Below are 12708 nucleotides of genomic sequence, written 5' to 3'. Positions count from 1 at the left end.
AAGGGCGACAAGCTCAGATACACATTGCAAATCCATTTTGCCGCCTCCAACAATGTGGCTGAGTACGAGGCGCTCATACATGGGCTCCGGCTAGCCAAAGAGCTCGGCATACGCCGGATCCTGTGTTACGGCGACTCGGATTTGGTGGTCCAGCAGTCATCTGGCGACTGGGACGCCAAGGACGCAAACATGGGGAGCTATCGATTCCTCGTCCAGCAAATCAGCGGATACTTTGAAGGGTGCGAGTTCCTCCACATGCCACAGGCCGACAACGATCAAGCAGATGCCCTGGCACGGATCGACTCCACCCGACAAGCTATACCAACCGGCGTCTCTCTCCAGCGCCTCCTCAAACCTTCCGTCAAGCCGTCTCCAGAATCGGAATCTATCTTCGTACCGCCTGCCCCTGATGCAGTCGGATCCGACTGGGTGAACCCAGCAGGCGGCTCGGGGACTTCGACAAGCGGCTCGGGGACTGCCGTAGTCGCACCCGGCTCGGGGACTTCAGAACCCGGCCCAGGGACTGCAGCAGTCGGCCCGGGGACTGCAGCAACACAAGAGGCGGTGGCCGACTCCAACTCTCCACCACCCAACCCACCCACTCGGGTCATAGTGGCCGTACTGACAACAGAAGAAGTCACAGCTCCATCATGGGCCCAGCCCATCCTCAACTTCCTAGTAAACAGAGAGCTGCCGACTGATGAGATCTCGGCAAGACTAGTGCAACGCCGAGCCGGAGCATACGCAATAATAAACAGAGAACTTGTTAAGCATAGCGTCACTGGAGTCTTCCAGCGCTGCGTCGAGCCAGAGAAGGGCATAGCAATCCTCAAGGATATCCACCAAGGCGAATGCAGCCACCACGCGGCCTCAAGATCACTTGTCGCCAAAGCTTTCCGCCATGGTTTCTTCTGGCCGACTGGTTTGGAAGACGCCAAGGAGTTAGTCAAATGCTGCAAAGGATGCCAAGTCTTCAGCTCCAAGCAACACCTGCCGGCTTCTGCACTCAAGACCATCCCCTCACCTGGCCCTTTGCCGTCTGGGGGCTGGACATGGTGGGCTCATTCAAGACAGCCCGCGGCGGCATGACACATCTGCTTGTCGCCGTGGACAAATTCACCAAGTGGATTGAAGCAAAGCCAATCAAGAAGCTGAACGGGCCGACTGCCGTGACATTCATCGCAGACATCACTACTCGGTATGGTGTACCACACAGCATCATCACCGACAACGGCACGAATTTTGCCAAGGGAGCACTGGCACGTTTCTGCGCGACACAGGGCATCCGGTTGGACTTAGCGTCCGTTGCCCACCCGCAGTCAAACAGCTAGGTCAAGCGAGCAAACGGCCTCATCCTCTCCGGCATCAAGCCCCGACTAGTCATACCACTGGAGCGTTCGGCCGGCTGCTAGCTCGATGAGCTGCCGGCTGTCCTCTGGAGTCTGTGTACTACCCTGAACAAGTCAACCGGCTTCACTCCTTTCTTCCTTGTATATGGTGTCGAGGCTGTCATCCCAACTGACATCGAGTTCGACTCGCCTCGGGTCACCATGTACACGGAGGCGGAGGCCAAGGAAGCGTGATAAGACGACGTCGACCTGCTGGAAGAAGGCCGGCTGTTAGCACTCAGCCGGTCCGCCATCTACCAGCAGGGTTTGCGCCGTTACCACAACCGGAAGGTCAAGCCAAGATCCTTCCAAGAAGGCGATCTTGTGCTCCGCCTGATCCAACGAACAGCCGGCCAGCACAAGCTCTCGGCCCCTTGGGAAGGCCCTTTCGTCATCAGCAAGGCCCTAGGCAACGACTCCTACTACCTGATCGACGCACAGAAGCCGAGAGCATGCAAGAGGGATGATTCCAGCAAGGAGTCGGAACGACCATGGAACGCCAATCTCCTGAGAAGATTTTACAGTTAAAAGCAGTATGTATCATGCTACCTTTTTGTATTAAGTACAAGACAACGGGCCCCCCGAGGCGCACTCGGGGACCGCCTCCTTTATATATGAATGAAGAGTGTCATACCCATGAATGTACTATTGCATTTGATTCTCTATCTGGCACCGGGTTCGACTAGTCGGCCCGGGGACTGGCCGCCTTGAGTTATATTAAAAGTTCTACCTGAAGTCAGACAAGTAGTGTGCCAGCACCCAAGCCCTCTCTTGTCGTAAGTCGCAGCTCGAAGAACCGACTGTCCGACTGGCAAGAGCCAAAGGCAGGAAAGGATGCCCACACGAAAAACGGCTAAGGACTAACGAACTTATATAACACAAGCCGGCCTCCAACCGTGCCTACCGGCTGTCAAAACAGCCGGCTGGCCGGCTTCCCAGTCACTTCGCTGCAATCCAAGAAAGCTAGAGTACCTGCCCTCCCAACCGGCCAAGCACTTCTCCAGCCACAGACTGCAGAGCAGCTATCCGGCTGGGAAGGCGGAAACCAAGGGAGGGCGGCAAAGGAAACAACCAAAGGATAAAAAGCAAAACACATGCATGATTATATTTACACATAAGGCCTTCAAACAGGCCGGCAGTCAATATAGTTCGAATACACCCCAATGGGTGGAACTGCGCAAACTTAACAAAATATTGTTCAAAGAGTAATAAAACAGGAAAGTAAAGGCGGCAGATTAGACTAAGGGCGCAGCAGGGGAGCCGGGCTGGTCGGTGGAGACGGCAGCGCCGGCTGGAGGAGTGGCCGGCTGGCGAGTCTCGGCTTGATCATCGCCGCCTGCAGGCGGTGCGCTCGCACGCGCCTTGTTGCTGGAGGCACGGTCAAGCTGAGGCTGGCCGGCTGCTCCACCATCGGGCGCGGCGTCTTCACCCTCCTCCTCCTCCTCGCCCTCGTCGCTGGAGTCGATCTCCTCCGCCGAGTCCTTGCCATCTGCCAGGTTCAGCCCGAACCACTCCTCCGGCTGGGCAACGCCGTTGTCATCCACCTCAGGAGCAAAGGCGCTGGTGTCGGTGTAGTCGGCGATCGCCGAGGCATGCTGGATGATAGCCGTCCGCACCGGCTCCAGCTCCGTGTCGGCCTCCTGCCGCCAGGTGGCCAGCTGGTCCAAGCTCAGCTTGGGATACCAGGCCTTGACGAACTCCAGCGCCCGCCTAGCGCCTGACCGAGCCGCAGAAGCCTTCCAGGCCTCGAAGCGGCCGGCCGCTACCTCCAGCCAGTCGGCAGTCCGACTGGGGGTGCGGGGAATCACCTCGCCGGGCCAGAGAGCGGCTAGCACCTGCGCCCCAACACGCTGAAGCCGGCGGAGCATGCGGTGAGCCGGCTGGAGGCGGGCTTGAATCGCCAGGAGCTGTTCCTCAAGCGACCGGCGAGTATTCGGCGCGATCTCAGTGCCAGCCTACCTATGCGCCTCGCGGTGGGCCTCGACGACCTGGTTGGCGGCAGTAGAGTAGCCAGGGAAGTACTCTGCACAAGAAAAAAAGAGAAAGAAGAGAAAAATACCAAGTCAGAGAGTGAACCAAACGGCAAGCGGCAAGCAAGGAACGAAGAAGAGGGCGGCCTACCGTCAACCAAGTCTTCAATCTGGCCGTAGCCGTTGATCAACGACTGCCTCGCCTTGGCCCAGCTCGCCGCCTACGTCTCATATTTGGCTTGGAGGGCGGCCTCGCTATCCTGCACCGCCTTCAGGGCCGCCTTGTGGCTCTCCTCCTGGTCGGCCAGCTTCTTGACCAGGCGGTCACGCTCCTGGGCCAAGGCGTCGAACTCGGCTTCCTTAGCGCGAAGGGCGGCCTGAGTCCCACCCAGCTGCTCCCTCAGTTTGGCGTTGGCCGCTGCAGATATGGTAGAGAAGAAAAGAGCAATAAGAAAGAAGTCGTCAAGAAAGATCCGACCCGACTACTCAGTAGTCGGCCCGAATCTCGGGGACTACACTCAGTGGGTGCGCTGACGCGCCCCCATGTGAGATAAAAGATGAAGCACTTACCCCGGCTCTCAGATAGATCAGCATTCTTCTGGGTCAGCTCCCGAGCCTGGGAGTTGAAGGCAGCCGCGTGGAGGTTGTGGTAGTCTTGCAAGTCAGACAGAGAAGCGAATGAGAACAAGATAACAAACAAAGCCCACTAAGAAGTTCCAAGCCACCTGCTCAGCAGCCGACTCGGAACTCGGGGACTACACCCAGTGGGTGCGCTGACGCGCCCCCATGGAAGAAACCAAGATCAAAAAGCAAAAAACGGGAAGACTTACCCGAATGGCCGCCCGTGTCGCGAGGAACTCGTCATTATATTGCCTCAGCACTGCGGCCTGGGACTGAAGCCGGTTCCGGACTTCTTGCGCCGCCACATTGACCACGACCGTCCCACCACCCGGCGTCCACCCCGAGCTGGCGCTGGCCGCCTCCACGTCCTGGGCCGACGAGCTGGAGCCCGCGGACTTCTGCGGGTCCGGAGCCAAAGTTGCCTTCCCCGCACGCTGGCGCGATGGCGACTGGACCACCAGGTCCGCCCTCACAGCCGGCTCGCGTCCAGCCGATTCCGCAGGCGGCGCGTTAGGCCGGCTGCCTTGGGCCGCCCCAGTCGGCGAGGACGGTGCCGCCTCCCTCTCCGAGACGACGACGTCGTCCTCCCTCTCCAACCCCGGCAGGTCACCGCCAGCTTCCTCCGGCGGGGGCTCCGGGATCTCGGGCGCCGCGACACGCAGGGGGGTGACAAGCAAGGCCCCCTCCACTGTCGCTGCGGCTGCAGCCTCCGCCTGGGCCTTGGCCGCCACGTCGGCATGTGCCTTCGCCGACTCCTCCGCCTCCTCCTGTGCCGCCTTGGCGGCATCCGCCCTCAGCTCTTCCGCCTCCCACTCCTCCCGCGCCTCCCGCGCATTTAGCTCCGTCGCCGCTTGAAGCTCGGCGCGGGGTCCACACGGCGGGTGCTCCCGGATCCTCCCGGCGATCCAACCACGGAGGCGGCAGCAACCCGCTCAAGAGAAAGCGGAGCCCTGATTTTTGAGACAAGACAAGGATTCAGAAATCAACAAGAAAAGAAGAAAGAGTATGCAAGAGAATCCACACTTACGCCGAAACCGTCTGCGGCTGCTTCACCACCTTGCGGAAGCGGGCCGCCTTCGCGGCCGCCTCATCCCGCCTGGTCGCCGCCGCCCCGCCCTTGGGCTTCTTCAGCCGACTGCCGAACAAGCCCGACGCGGCCCGGCGCTTCTGCGCGCCGCCTCAAGCAGGCGGCGCGGCGGAGGAACCCGCTCCATGGTCGGACGCCGACTGGCGGCGTGGGACGACTTCCGCCTCATCGTCATCCGGCCAGTCGTCGAAGCTGGCTCCAAGCCTGGAGCCGCCTGCTTCGCCGCCTCCCGCGTCGGTGTTGTCGTCCATGGCGGCCGCCCCCAAGTCGTGGTCCTCCAAGTCATGCTTCGCCCGGTCGGGGAGAAATCGGCGATCCGCCCCCGACCCAGCCGCAGGTCGAAGGAGAGGGCTCTGCCAAGACGTGCCGACTGGTCAGAGTCGGCCAAGAAAAACTTGGCGACAAAACTAAGAGAAGAAAGGATAAATAAAGCATACCGTAGGCGGGGGATGTGCACGGGAGTACGGCTCCTTGCCAAACCGCCACTCTGCGGAAAGCTTGCAGTTCGCGAGATAATTCACCATATGAGCCACCTCGTCATGAGGCATCTCTTTGGTGAACATCCGACTCGGGTCGAGTTGGCCGCTCATCTGACAGATCAGATGAGGGCGGCTTTGAAGCGGGAGCACCCGACACGTGATGAAGGCGGCCAGCAGGTCGGACCCAGTCAGGCCCTCCAACTGGATCATTACCCGGAGCCGGGCGACGGCCGCGGCTCCAGCCGGCGACAGCGTCACGGCTCGATAGGACCACTGGGGCCGCCTCCCAGCCGGCGGGCCGGCTACGTAAGCCGGCAGGTTGACGTAGTGGCCTTGTGGGGCGACGTTCTTCACGTAGAAGTACGACTTCTGCCAGCGCTTCACCGACTGGATCCGCGTGATGACGGGGAAGGGGTTGTCGGCTGCCGGCCTCCGCATCGCGATGAAGGCGCCACTCTGAGCCGGCACGCCCTGCATGCGGGTGCCGAGCTTGGTTTGGAAGAATTCCCCCCAGAGCTCGAGGGTGGGGAGAACGCCAAGAAAGCCCTCGCACAGGGTGACGAAGGCGGACATCAGCACCACCGTGTTTGGAGTAAGGTGGTGCGGCTGGAGCTGATAAAACTCGAGGAAGGAGCGGAAGAAGGCGCTCGCGGGCAGACCGAGGCCGCGCAGGAACTGCGAGCGAAAGATTACCCGCTCGCCTTCCTCCGACGCCGGCGTGATCTCCTTCTCCGGCGCGAGACGGACCCGCACCTGGTCCTTGCCGGGCAACCACCGCGTCTTGCGGAGGAAGTCGATGTGGTCCATATGGACGTTGGAGCCGTCCTAGTCCCCGCCGTACTGCATGATGGCGAGAAAGGGTGCGGCGGCGGAGAAAGCACGGCCTCACGGTGGCAAAGCTGCGGGGTGGTGCGAAGGTTGGCGGGACGGCGCGGCGGCGAGACGCTGCTATGATGGAAAGGAGGAGGAAAAAGATGGCGGAGAGAAGAGGAGCGTGCGAGCGTCTGCCGCTTCCCCTCCTCCCCCTACTTATAGCCTCGTGCGGCGAAGCCGAGGAGGCGAGGCGTGGGGGTGAACGTGGGATTAACTGCGCCCACTCCCCCACGTCCCGCGATTATTGCGCCCTAACGGCGTGCAGAAACCGCCGCCGGAAGGCGTGCGGCCCCTTTGGGCCACAGAGAATCCGCGCCTGGGCCTAGGCGTAGGAGTGGTGGGCCCCCGGCCTGTGGCAACGTCCTGTCACGCACGTGGGTTGGCAGGCTTTTTTCAGCCGAAGGACGCCACGTGGTTCGCGGGCGGCGAGCGGCCGGCCCACAGCCCGACGCGCGCACCAACTGACTCCCGCCTTCAGACTTTAGAAATTTCGCCAAGACGGCGCGCCCAACCGAAGCCGGCTCCCAGCTGCCAGCTCGTCAAGATAAGAAGCTGACCGAGCTTCTCGACCTCCTCTCAGCTTCGAAGCCCAACCAACTTTGGGGACTACTGTCGGAGTAAATGGCCACGGGTAGCCTAACCGACTCCCCCTGGCTCTTTGAAAAATTATCAGGCCAATCGAGCCTTCAAGCATCCAGAGCATGGGGCCGCCTTCCTCTGGCCGGCTATCCCCAGGGCCGACTACCAGAAGACGACCTGGCCTCAAAAACCTTCCCGAAGAAAGCTACGAGATGGCCGACTCCAGGAAGCCGGCCCTGAGAGGACCGACTCCCAGAAGCCGGCCATGAAGAAGACCGACTCCCAGAAGCCGGCCAAGACTGCACCCACATAACGGTGATAAGACGGGGCATGGCCGCAGTACAGCCCACTACCGCCGAAACCCGGAACAAGCATGGCCACAGGGCGCCGTACGGGTCAGCCATCCCCCGTCCGGCGCGGCACTGTAGCCATGTTGACCTCGACGTCACCCACGACAGGCGCCAGTACGACCCGCGGGCGGCGGGCCCCTTTAGCCAGAGAGACGCTTGAAGGCGGCCCGGCCTCCCCTAGTCGGCCTGGGGCGTAGTCGGCCTCCCTCCTTCGAAACATGTGCCTCATTAAGGAGACAAGACGAGGTGAGGCTACAGTGAGAGCCCGCAAGGCGGCGGCACTGTAGCCACGCTTACCTCGACAAAGCTCTCGTCATCAGGGGCAAGGCAACAGTAACCAGCCGCCGACAAGGCCCCCAAGCGGTGGGGCCGGCCTGTCGGCCAAGAGGCCGGCAGCCGGCGGGACCCACCAGTCGGCGGGACCCAATGGCCGGCGAGCACAGACACTGACGGCTGGGACCCGCGCCCAGCCGGATTACCATTGTACCCCTGGGGGGTAGGCCTATATAAACCCCCCGGGACACCCATGCAAAGGGTTGATCTCACATAGTTTCACACACCACATAGAGAGAAAAGGAGAGCTAGCCTTGCCCTTCTTCTTCCCCTAGCCAAACAGCTCAAGGCGCACTTGTAGCTACTTGTATTGATCTAGTGATCATGCGGAGACCCCGCAGAGCAGGACTAGGGGTGTTATCTCCACGGAGAGCCCCGAACCTGGGTAAGATCCGCCGGCGTGCATGTCTTCGCCTTATCCCGTTTACAAGCACCGGCGATGTCTTACTGGCTCCCACAATGATAAGCCACTCGTTGGCATATGTCGCACCTACCACCTGACACAAGCATTCCTTTTCATGTCCACTGTGACTATTGACGAAGATCGAGTAGGGAAATGCATAATGCCATTTAGGAAGGTGCTTTCTGAATCACTAACCCAATATGCACTGCTATCATTGTGCTGACTCTGCATTGAAGTCCACCCTCCAGTTTCCGATGAGTAGATCATGGCCGCGGACAGGCCATATTCATAATATGTGTCAGGGGCACAAACACCACAAAGCGGGACGGGGTGGCCGGGTCAAAGCTCAAGAAGTATTTGCCTAGGCTGAAACGCGAAAGGTCGTCAGGCAATTCTATAGGAGGCAACACAGTCCATTGATGAGTAGCAGGATTGCAGACAACATAATCGAATTCCTTAGCCTCAGGCCATTTAAAACATTGCCCCGGCCCTGGATTCGGGACAAAATTCCAACCGTATTGCCTAGGACGGCGGGATGTCCAGCATTTGCAAAGGAGAAGGCTGGTGCTGCACTGTTGGATGCTGAAATACTTATAGCTGCCGCGTAAGAAACGGAGATTGGGGTCGACAATGGGAGGATCTTTCCCGGACAAATTCTGGAAACGCCAACCGAGATTGAAGAAGAAGAAACCAGACAAGGTCTGCGGCGACCTCTTGCGGACTCCGGGGTCGGAGCAGAGGGCGAGCCATTGTTTGGACACGCACTTGAAGTGGAAGAGCGAGGTGTAGGGCACCCGCGAAAGGATCTCAACGAGAACGTCCTCCGGGAAGCTCGCCGGGGTTTCCTCCTCCCCCTGCTGCTCATCCTGGGCCTCCCGTTTTATCTTCTTGTTCTAAAGATGTGATAAAGACATTTCATTTAGGTCACGGGTCGATTTCACGGATCGAAGAATACAAGAGGCGAGGAACACACCTGAGAGGCGACCGGAGTGACAGCGAGGTAAGGCAGCAACGGCGTCGGCGGCGAACGGGATGGGGCCTCCTCGTCGCGGCACTCGTGGCCAGTCGCCGGTGGGTGGTCCTGCTCTCGGAATCTTTGTTCGCCCGTTCCTCCTCCTCCTTCTTCTCCTCCTCCTCCTCCTCTTCCTCCTCCTCCTGGGGGCATTGCGGCTCGGCTGCTCGAGCGTTGTCGCCGGCAGGCCGCACAGGTCGTCTGGTGGAGCGAGGGTTTGGTAAGGGGAATGGAGCAGGGAGCGGCGGCGGTGGTGTTAGGCTTGTGTGGTCAGTCGTTCGCGAGAAGAAAGAGCCGTGGGCTTGTTTGGTCGGCCCAATTGAGCCATCGGAAAGCTGATATGTCTTTCAGTTATCGGAAAGCCCAACTCTGATATGTGATATGTCTTCTTTTTCTCAGAAAGAAACAAACGTAATGTCTTCTTCTAAGCTTCAGTCATCGGAAAGCTGAACCAATGAATTGAAGAATCCATGAATCATGAATTTGATTTGAAGAATGTGCAAGAGATCAGTCGGCAGCTACTGCTTGGAGGTCACACAGGTAAGTCTGTTGTCAGTGTTCTCAGGTGAGGATTGGGGGGGGGGGGGGGGGGGGGGGGGGGGGGTTTCTCTGCAGATGAAAATCAAATAGGGGGCTAACCAGAAAACAAAGCGTTACGGCGCAAAACAAAGAACACCAAACAGGGTTGGAAAGGTTCAAGTTCTCACGAGTTAAACAGGAGACATATTAGTCTCCCAGAATCTCCTAAAATTCAGATGTATATAGCCCTCCCACGCTTTTGCGCTTAAAACTTCATTGGCGGGTACAAGGTTTCAGCAACCATTCAGGAGAACGGAGCTTCATTGCCAGGCAATGCAAAGAAGTTCGGATGCAACATAATTCCGATAGTAGAGTAGCAGTAAGCACTGAAGTGTTTGGCGATCTGCAGCTCCATCTGGACTGGCTTTTCCATGTACGTTACAGCTTATACACAGACTTACAGAGGTGGATAGCAAATTGCATACTGAAGATATGCTTCCAGGAAATTAAACATTCCAAACACAGAATATACTGTCTCACATTTGCTCCATACGAGGAGCTAAAAGAGTGACATCAATAATTATTACTCCCTCCGTCCCAAAATGTATCATAGTATTAAAGAACGTCTTACATTTCGGGACGGAAGGAGTACATGAAAGCAGATACATTAAGTGACTAGGTTTATTATAACTAAACATTCTCATCGGAGGGTCAGTAACAAATTCTTCATGGCCATCCAACAATGCTGAAAGAACCAGAAGAACATGCACCCATAAGTGCATTTAAGACTTGTCCAACCCACATCTTCAACTAGAATATTGGGCGTATACCCAACAATTGATGTTTACAAACACACCGGAGCCATGCTAAATGTGTAAACCTTCACTGACTGATGTCCATTCCGCAAAACAGGGAGTGTAGGGTAGAGCTTTCGAGAATTCTACAGAAGTGAATATGACTTTCTGATTATCCATGTTGTATGATAGTATCTTCTCCCTACCGTCAGTCAGGAAAATCAAATTACATTCTGGATGAATTGCAAACATTGAGTAGGACTTACCGTTTTCGTGACAATCCCTTCCGAACAGTTCAAAACAATTAACTACCCACTTTAGGGTCTAGTGACCACTATCATAATTCTCTAGCACCCAAACAGAGAGTTGACCATCATATCGATTCTCTATATGCCAAGCATACAAGTGTCCCTTAGACGGCCCAATGAAAGCACGAACATAGTTGTTTGTCATGCCAGGTGGCATTTTAATTTCCCCCCAAGCATTCCTTTTCATGTCCAGTGTGACTATCGAATCATAAGCAGGGAAATGCAGAGTGCCATTCAACAAGGTGCTATGCCTTCTTCCAAAATTACTAACTGAATCTACGCCAATATCATCACGCTGACCATGCATGGAAGTCCATCCTCCAGTTTCTGATGAGTAGATCATTTCCATGGACATGCCATAATAAGTGTTCAGGCGCACAAACACAACGAAGCGGGACGGGGTTGCCGGGTCAAAACCCAAGATGTACTTGCCTGGGCGGGAACACGAAAGGTGGCCGGGCAATTCTATAGGAGGCAACACGGTCCACTCCCGAGTAGCAGGATTGCAAATAACATAATCGAATTCCGCAACCTCGGGCCATCTGATAAACATCCACGGATCTAGATCTAGGCGATAATTCCAACCGCAGTCCCTAGGAGGGCGTGATCTCCAGCATGGCAGAGGAGAAGGCTGGTGCTGCATTGTGCGACAGCGAAATGTTTATATGTGTTTCCCAAGAAAGGGAGATCATCAAGGTCGACCATAGGAGCACCTTTCCCAGACAAGTTCTGGAAACGCCAACCAGGGCGCAATGTCTTCCAACCGTGATCGAAGTAGAAGAAGCCAGACAAGGTCTGCGGCGACCTCTTGCGGATGTCGGGGTCGGAGCAGAGGGCGAGCCACTCCTTGGACACGCACTTGAAGTGGCACAGCGACGTGTATGGCACCCATGACAGGATGTCGATGAGAATGTCCTCCAGGAAGCTCGCCGCGGGCTGCCCATGCTTCTGTTTCTTCTGCTGCTCCTTCTAAAATTGGTAGAGACAGTTCATTCAGGTTCCCAGTGCCATCTCATAGACCTTAGATTGGAAGGAGGATGGGAGCAAACCTCAGACGCTGGGGGAATTACGGCGAGGCCAGGCAGCAACGGTAACGGCGGCCGGGGCGAAGAACGGGATGGGTTCTCGTCGTCCCCGTCTCCGTGGGCGGTCGCCGGTTCCCCGTACCTATGGTCGCCCCCGCATCTTCCTCCTAGCGGCATTGCCACCTCCGGTTCGGCGCCCACGGCAGGGGACCGTCACCGGCCGGCGGCGCAGGTCGGCTCGTCGAGGGTTTGTGAAGGGGAACGGACGAGCGGCGGCGGGTTGGTTCGTCGTCAATACCTCGTGAGAAGAATGGAATTGTTAAACGGGCTGTGCTGGTGAGTTCGGCCCAAATAGTTAGTTCGGAACTTCTGGTATGTTCTGAGCCCGCCCTTCAAGTGTTACTTGAAGTTGTCTAAAAAAAAGTGTTACTTGAAGTTCTGAGACACCCTTAGAACCTTTGAGATGGAAAAATAAAGGCGGCTGCGGAAATCAGTCGGGTCATGAGTCATCCGATCCCGTGTTGTGTGGCCGTCGGATGGGTCAACGCGGCATCCATGCGTCATCCCCCTCTCGTCATTCTTCCAAAACACAACGCCCACCCCTGCTTCGTCCTTTCTCTCCCACGTGTCGTCGCTCTGCCAGGCACGTCGGGCATTGCTCACAGCCACAGCTTCCTGTCGCACCTCGTTGTTCCGTTGCAGCACAATGTCACTGAGGCAAAGGGCATTGAAGTGGCGCCGCCGCAACATCGCTTGCAGCATCGGCGGGCGTTGCAGTAGAGGTGGTCCCCATTGTCACGCGGTCGCCTCCAGCCCCGGCAGGGTTGCTGAAGCAGTGATGATGTTGCATGCCGGAGTGACCCAGAGTGCATTTTCTAAAAGTATTATTTTCATTTTTTTGAAAGAGTGACCTTGAGTGTATTTTACTCTTCAATAAAAAAGCTTGAACCTGCAGCATGCATGTTTT

General features: G+C 57.3%; 1 protein-coding gene, 1 long non-coding RNA gene and 1 pseudogene across 2 annotated transcripts; all 3 read right to left on the bottom strand.

Moving 5' to 3' along the window:
* Window positions 1-2467: 2467 nt before the first annotated feature.
* Window positions 2468-6004, bottom strand: LOC141026613 (uncharacterized). Its single transcript, XM_073503434.1, has 4 exons — window positions 4189-6004; window positions 3929-4012; window positions 3510-3776; window positions 2468-3411 (listed from the first exon to the last, which is right to left on the bottom strand). The coding sequence occupies exon 4, from the start codon at window positions 3254-3256 to the stop codon at window positions 2624-2626; it is 633 nt and encodes a 210-aa protein (XP_073359535.1). The 5' UTR covers window positions 3257-3411; window positions 3510-3776; window positions 3929-4012; window positions 4189-6004; the 3' UTR covers window positions 2468-2623.
* Window positions 6005-8475: 2471 nt separating this feature from the next.
* On the bottom strand, window positions 8476-9238 carry LOC109760933 (uncharacterized). The gene is made up of 2 exons (XR_012189008.1): window positions 9057-9238; window positions 8476-8976 (listed from the first exon to the last, which is right to left on the bottom strand). It is a non-coding gene; the product is annotated as an uncharacterized lncRNA (long non-coding RNA).
* Window positions 9239-10120: 882 nt separating this feature from the next.
* Window positions 10121-12132, bottom strand: LOC109760927 (F-box protein At5g07610-like; annotated as a pseudogene).
* Between the last annotated feature and the right edge of the window lie 576 nt (window positions 12133-12708).

The sequence above is a fragment of the Aegilops tauschii genome, chromosome 7 (genome assembly GCF_002575655.3).
Source record: "Aegilops tauschii subsp. strangulata cultivar AL8/78 chromosome 7, Aet v6.0, whole genome shotgun sequence".
Classification (NCBI taxonomy): domain Eukaryota; kingdom Viridiplantae; phylum Streptophyta; class Magnoliopsida; order Poales; family Poaceae; genus Aegilops; species Aegilops tauschii.
The sequence above is the reverse complement of the archived record's forward strand: the minus strand, read 5'-3'. Positions and strand labels throughout refer to the sequence as shown.